The sequence below is a fragment of the Ylistrum balloti genome, unplaced genomic scaffold (assembly GCF_031769215.1).
Source record: "Ylistrum balloti isolate Yb309-2 unplaced genomic scaffold, AGI_CSIRO_Ybal_v1 Utg370566, whole genome shotgun sequence".
Taxonomy (NCBI): domain Eukaryota; kingdom Metazoa; phylum Mollusca; class Bivalvia; order Pectinida; family Pectinidae; genus Ylistrum; species Ylistrum balloti.
Genome location: NW_026782355.1, coordinates 169,015 through 176,982, shown reverse-complemented (window position 1 = coordinate 176,982; position 7,968 = coordinate 169,015). Strand labels below are relative to the sequence as shown.

Sequence of the window (7,968 nt, the reverse complement as noted above, 5' to 3'; positions counted from 1 at the left end):
GGACGTTTTCTGTATGTAAAATCACGAGCTTTTAATTTCAAATGACATTTTCGCGATTAATGTTGGCAAGCAAACGTGATCTTCGACCTATTAAGATAGTTAACGGAAGTTATCAAAATATAACACACCGGATATTGGTATCGATTTCTTTACCGGAACAAGAACTTTGACAATTGTATAGGGACATTTTCCCGTCATTTGAAGCAAACGATATTCAAATTCCTATCGGTAAAAAATCTACAACTATATAGGAGCTTCTATTATATTGGTAGTGTCATTATGCTGTAAAGACCTTCCCGGAAATGAAAATCATGTATACGTCTTCAAGCGGACCGCCCATTATGATGAAATTTCAGAGTCTATGAGACCAATCTCAAGTGCCATTTCCAAAGTGCTACTGAGCTGTGATATCACATTACGGATATGAGCCTATGAAACCTCATCTTGTCAAATTATTCTGACTCTAGGAACCTCGTAGCAAACATAGACCATAGGTCGAAATCTTAGGAGACGACAGGCTCATCTCATCAGAAGCGAAAGTACACAGAAACGAGTTACTACTGGCGAGGTATAGAGCAGAAACCTTGTGTAATTAGCAAATTATAAATTCACACCTGAAAATACTACAAACCACAAGAATAATTACGATAAAGAAACGGCATCATATGAAAAAAAAACTCATACATGTTAATTTACGTAACATTATAAGTTATCAAATCAGGCACCAGTTAGCAGCACGACTGATCTTATGCCGAGGCGTATTAAGTGTTCTAGAAATAGCTGGTGTCTAAGTAGAAGTAAAGAAAAAAAACACTGTCCACGTTTAGTCGCCGTTTTAAAGTACTCTTCAAGAACAATGCCATTTAAGCTGAGAGTGATAAGTGTGATTTAATAGCCTTTTCAATGAAATACACACCTCTACTGCCGGGTCGTACTTACCTTCACATTTACAATGAATTATGAAATACACACCTCTACTGCCGGGTCGTACTTACCTTCACATTTACAATGAATCAGGGAAATACACACCTCTACTGCCGGGTCGTATTTACCTTCACATTTACAATGAATCATGGAAATACACACCTCTACTGCCGGGTCGTACTTACCTTCACATTTACAATGAATCATGAAATACACACCTCTACTGCCGGGTCGTATTTACCTTCACATTTACAATGAATCATGGAAATACACACCTCTACTGCCGGGTCGTATTTACCTTCACATTTACAATGAATTATGAAATACACACCTCTACTGCCGGGTGGTACTTACCTTCACATTTACAATGTATCATAGAAATACACACCTCTACTGCCGGGTCGTATTTACCTTCACATTTACAATGAATCATGAAATACACACCTCTACTGCCGGGTCGTATTTACCTTCACATTTTCAATGAATTACGGAAATACACACCTCTACTGTCGGGTCGTATTTACCTTCACATTTACAATGAATTACGGAAATACACACCTCTACTGCCGGGTCGTATGTACCTTCACATTTTGAATGAATTACGGAAATACACACCTCTACTGTCGGGTCGTATTTACCTTCACATTTACAATGAATTACGGAAATACACACCTCTACTGGCGGGTGGTACTTACCTTCACATTTATAATGAATTATGAAATACACACCTCTACTGCCGGGTCGTATTTACCTTCACATTTACAATGAAATACGGAAATACACACCTCTACTGCCGGGTCGTATTTACCTTCACATTTTCAATGAATTACGGAAATACACACCTCTACTGTCGGGTCGTATTTACCTTCACATTTACAATGAATTATGAAATACACACCTCTACTGCCGGGTCGTATTTACCTTCACATTTACAATGAATCATGGAAATACATACTTCTACTGCCGGGTGGTACTTACCTTCACATTTACAATGAATCTTATAGATTTTCCCAAAGTATCAAACGATATGAGGGAAACTTATTGGATTACCTTGTGTCACGGAAAATGATAACTGAAATAATGGCTATTTCATCTCCTACATTGGAAGGTTCCTTTGATTAAAACACGCTGGATCTTCTAATAACATAATGGTCTTTAATGAAGGGACTTTCCGGCTGAAGACTTCTAAATCAGATATCCGTGCTAAAAGCCTCTTAACCTGACATAGATGGACCACATTATAACCAAGTGATGTTAATTTGAGGAAAAGGAAAGAGCGAGACTTGGTTTAAAAGTTATTTTATTAAATATACTTTGTTGTCATGGTGACATCTGTACATAAAACGAGGAAGACACACGGACATGAAAGCGACCAACGTTTTTTAAAGCAATATGAAATGACGGCAGGAATTAACACTAAGTATACAGAATTTTAATTCCAGTGATCTCCGGCTCAGCTGATTATGATAATTCAAGCAGACAAATTCCAAATTGCTCTCAATGATATCTCTCGAAATATTTTTGCTTAAATGATTTGACATTCTTCAGAAAACCTTTAAAACAATACAATGACGTCAGTGTTGGTACATCATATTAATTCAATGCTAATGACACGTAATAAGTTACATGCTTTGTCGTCAATAATCAGCATTCATCTCAGCCAAGAACAGAATATTTATAACCGAGACAGTGATATCACCAAAGCCAGATACACATTTCAGTTTTAAAAAAATAAAGTACACACGCCGACAGTTCGAATCCGACTGATAAGGACAAGATGAGGAAAAAGAGACTGATATGATGTCATTGATCGGATTATAAATATCACCTTAATTGCTTTCAAAGGAAAAATATTTTCAAAATTATTCTTTTTTTAAAATGAGACAAATAAGAGCTAAAACATCACATCTTACTCCTACTCAGTTGCAAGGAAATCTATCATGTACGAAATAGCACATTTATTGTTAAATCTTTGACAAATAACAATTTTTCACCAATCTTCTTTCCATTAGTATTTGACAATTTAAAAAATTATGGTTATCATGTTGTGGTGTAAATAATTAGGTAAGTCTTTTCATATTTTATAATACTAACCCCACTTTGACATTTGAAAAAATCCTATTTATCTTAATTTGCCTTACCTGTTGAAGCCCGCAGGCCAATCATGACAAAGTATTTAAAAATGACATCGTGGCTCTTAATGTCCATCTCTCCGAAATATTTTATAAGCATTAAAAATCTACAAATAAATTAAGCTTTCCTCACAAATGTTTCGAAGCTCCTATAACCATGACAACAATTTTGTAAACAAGAAATGACTCCTATGTAAGTAATAACATAAACAATGAAATTCGAAACTAGAAACTGGTAAACGAAATGGTTAAAGTAAGTAGGATCTGGCAATAACAATGAACAGTTTTTGACAAGAGATGATACCATTCACTCACATTATCATTCTCTAGTAACAGCAAATATCACAGCCATAACAGCGAATCCCACGAAGGTACACGACATCTTTTTTACGTCCTTGTTTCCGTCCATTTCCTTGAAAAGAATATCGAAAAATATGATATAGAATAGTGTGCCTGTAGCTAGACTTTGTAGAATAGCGTTCGGGACGTTAACGTCTGTATACAGTTGTGCTCCTGTTGAAATCGCGATTCCGATGATAATTCCAACAGCGGCCAAAATAGCAAAGGACGCTACACTGAATACCATTGTACTGTGTTTTTCATCATTGCGCATGTGCTGTAGTCCTATTCCGAATGCTAGAATCCCCCTATGAATACTTATAGCGAAGCACAACACCCACACATTACTCTCCAAACTTTGAAGTCCGAGGGCCATCCCTTCGAACACCCCGTGAAAGGATAAGGCAGTTATAAAAAGTACTGACCTCATGTGACCTCTGCTTGAATCATCTCCACGACTTAATTCCGTTACTACCTGTTTGACCTCTAAATCCTGAAGAGGAGCAGGTTCAATTTCCATGTCCATGATTTCTTTGGTCTCTTCGCTCTCATTCATCATGTTCATTTCGTGAGAACCTGATTCAACATCTTGATTTTGAATTGAGTGCAAACTTCGAGATTCAATTTCACCTTCAATGTCACTTTTTAAAATTGTTGAATGTGTAGTGGGTAAAATTTCACTCTCTGTCCATTCTCGATCACTGTCAGTCATTTCTTGGAGTTTCTTATACAGCGCCCGAATGGCGTGCTCAGTAAATATCACACCGAAAAAGCCCGCCATTGTCAATAGCTCTGCAACTGGATATGTGGAATGTGATCTAATTTGAGACATCATTTGGTCTATTTTAGTTCGTGTTTCCGGAATCAAATGCAAAAAGCACGTTCCAAGAAACACTCCCCCTGAGAAACATTTCAAAGAAGAAAGCATGTAGTCTAAAATCTTTTTTCGTTTGAAGATTGTTTTCGCGAAATATTGCATAAGTCGACAAGGAAATAGCCCGAACAACACTGTAAGTACAGTGAGAACCACTAGCGAGATGATTTTGGCTACAACTACATCCATATCAACTTCGGATTCTGGCATTGGGGAATGCTGTCTGCTCGTAAACCCTGACATGAGACCAAACAGGAAGTGACGATATCATAAGGTAGCTAGGGCACTTTTTTCTCCAAGTGTCACCAAAACAGATTCTCTTCACAAAGCAGTGACATACTTTTAAGTTGTCATCGAAGCTTTTTTTAAGCTGTAGGTCAACATTAGATAGAACGTGCGAATTCCTGTAGCCATGATCACATGATTGTTATAAAACACGGTATGAAGCAGCTAGCTGACCATAAGCAAATGGTCAATACGATATCGTCCGTTATAATTGTAATCCAAAGCTCAGATTATTAATCTACAAAATCACGAAAGTCAATCTCGCGCATTTTGTTTATCTCACACTTTCAAATACAATGTACAAAGAATCAGATTTGTAGTCTTCCACTAGTTCAAGAATCGGACTCATCCGCATACACAATTAAATCCTTGGTCTGTGTCCAGCGCTGCGTCCACTATGAACCACTTCAAGACAGTCTGTTGTGGCCAGCAATGATTCCCTAGCGAGTCGGTATCGACTGACCATTACTTCAACATGTACAGCTGTCAATAGCACGTGACCGTCAATTATTATTGGTAAGTTATATTGTTATTGTAATAGCGTTCGATTGTCTGTGATGTAGAATGATGAATATCTTTGGGCTCAAACAGGACACTAGTTCAGAAAGAAATATGCACGCGCTGTATATCTCTAAATATGTACATTTATGCTAATCACAACGAAAATCTCTTATATCATGTTCTAAGTTTTAGAAAACGAATTCACGCTGCAACAGGCTGTGATTAACCCTTCACACTTAATGTTAAATGAACTTGATTGCAGATTCATCAGTATGTATGTTTATGTCAGGCCAATCAACAAATCCACTCTATGGTAGTTAGAGCCGAGTCATCTGCCTGATTAAGCCTACCATGTCTGACACGGCCTTCCCGTGTTATACCAATCGATGAAAAACTCCACATACCTGTGCTGGAGACCAGTGCAATCAGTACAGACCCGATTCTCCAAGAAGTAGCTTTAAGTCAAATACACCTCTCAATGTCTATTGTTATTTTAAAAGTTGAACGTATCCTTTCATCTTCATTCGTGTCTTGAAACCGAACTATCAGACATATTAAACTTTTACATATCTACCGCTTGCCTTTGATAGTTACGAGATGGAGGCGCGATTATTTATTTAAAAGACGACCAGAATAGAATTAAGAGAAGATGAAAGACTGTTTAACTTGAACTACGTTTTCCTGATGTGTTCATTTGCATCATCCGCACGGCAGTGGCCGGACTCTCTCGTGATATGTAGCTCAGTCTGAAAAGAGATAAAAAGATTCAATTCCAGAAGAGCGTCTATAATTCACGCCATTCTAATGGATAACCTATATAATTCAGACATACTGTTGATATCTAGTTTTTCTTACCGGCGGATTTACGGTATGGACAATGACGTTACGTCATATCATCAAACAAAATTGTAGCATCCTGAAACACCATTAAACTAACACATGTTTATCTATTTATCAAAACCTAGATAATCCACACTTTATCAGTTACAACAAATCTTAACCCTCATTGTGTACTTTTGTGTCCACCTCGCGCTAGCGTAATATCAACACGGGTATCTGTATTCCGAATAGTATTAGACATCTATCTATATTTAGAAATAAAATGATGTTTTCTTCTCCGCTTTAACCAAAGGTTCATCTAAGATCACGTATCTTTTCAGTCCTTGAAGGTTGTGACGGTTAGAAATAATTCGTATCAAAAACACCTTGGCGTCATATATCTCAAATATTCCGTCCAAACTCAACATCACTCATGAAAAAGAAAGAAGTTCATAGTTTCATTATTCGTCTACTAGCAACATAAATGTATCTTAAAAACCAATGATCCAATAATCAATAGACCATGCATGCAAAAACAGACAATACCTACCACACTTACATCACCAACCAACAGTACCATGACAACATTCACATCACACACCACCAGTACCATGACAACATTTACATCACACACCACCATTACCATGACATTTACATCAGCCACCACCAATACCATGACATTTACATCACCCACCACCAGTACCATGACAACATTCACATCACCAACCACCATTATCATGACAACATTCACATCACCAACCACCATTACCATGACAACATTTACATCACCAACCACCATTACTATGACATTTACATCACCCACCACCAGTACCATGACAACATTTACATCACACACCACCAGTACCGTGACAACATTCACATCACCAACCACCATTACCATGACAACATTTACATCACCCACCACCATTACCATGACAACATTCACATCACCAACCACCATTACCATGACAACAATGCATGGTTTGCAGTGAAAAGGTTATTTTCCGGTTTCAATTTTTAAAACCTACCTTTTTGATGAAAATAATAGGATATATTGTTTTAACCATAAAGCGTGTAACTCCGTTATAATTATATTATCAAGAATATGAAAAGCTCACTCCGAGCAATTATCAAATAAAGCACAGCTAGAACATAATAAAAGTTGTGATGTCCTTTGTCAATTAAGTGTTGGAATATATTAACACTATCCACTGCCCCACATAAAAAAAACTTTACAGTTTCATACATTCCTTAGTGAAATTGACATGGGAAAGAAAGCGATCTATATTTGAAACCATGCGTACATAATGGTATGTCAGGTAACGTGAAGCTATGTATTTTATATTCTAAAATAATTATAGGACTTTATGTGACGATACATTATTGATGTGTTAATCAATAAATCAAACGCTGTGGAATTTCCAGACAATACTTTCATGCAAGTATAACGAAATAGAAGCTTCGGGCGTGACGGACGGAAAACCGCCGTTACATGTAAGCCTACTACAAAGTAAGGTAGATTTTTCCTGGTCGTTTGCACGCCAAATGAGAATATTAGTCTGTCGTGTCGTGTGCACTGGAATATGGCATAATGGAATTTGAAAACCTGAATTGTTGTGATGTTCACAATCGTCAGAGGTGCATGAGGAGCGAAATGTTCCAGAGAGAATAGGGTACTCGCTTACCTGTCACACACAAACGACACAAGAGAAAACTGCAATTTACTAAGAATGTCCACATTAGTCGCCTGTATTTTTTACTAAAAATGTCCACATTAGTCGCCTGTATTTTTACTAAGAATGTCCACATTAGTCGCTTGTATTTTTACTAAGAATGTCCACATTAGTCGCCTGTATTTTTACTAAGAATGTCCACATTAGTCGCCTGTATTTTTACTAAGAATGTCCACTTTAGTCGCCTATATTTTTACTAAGAATGTCCACATCAGTCGCCTGTATTTTTACTAAGAATGTCCACTTTAGTCGCCTGTATTTTTACTAAGAATGTCCACATCAGTCGCCTGTATTTTTACTAAGAATGTCCACTTTAGTCGCCTGTATTTTTACTAAGAATGTCCACATTAGTCGCCTGTAT

At 37.1% G+C, this 7,968-nt stretch overlaps 1 protein-coding gene across 1 annotated transcript; it reads right to left on the bottom strand.

The window, feature by feature from the left end:
- Positions 1-3,375: 3,375 nt before the first annotated feature.
- Positions 3,376-4,512, bottom strand: LOC132556346 (zinc transporter ZIP3-like). The gene has a single exon (XM_060220737.1). It carries the CDS (start codon positions 4,510-4,512, stop codon positions 3,376-3,378), a length of 1,137 nt encoding a protein of 378 aa, XP_060076720.1.
- Positions 4,513-7,968: the final 3,456 nt, after the last annotated feature.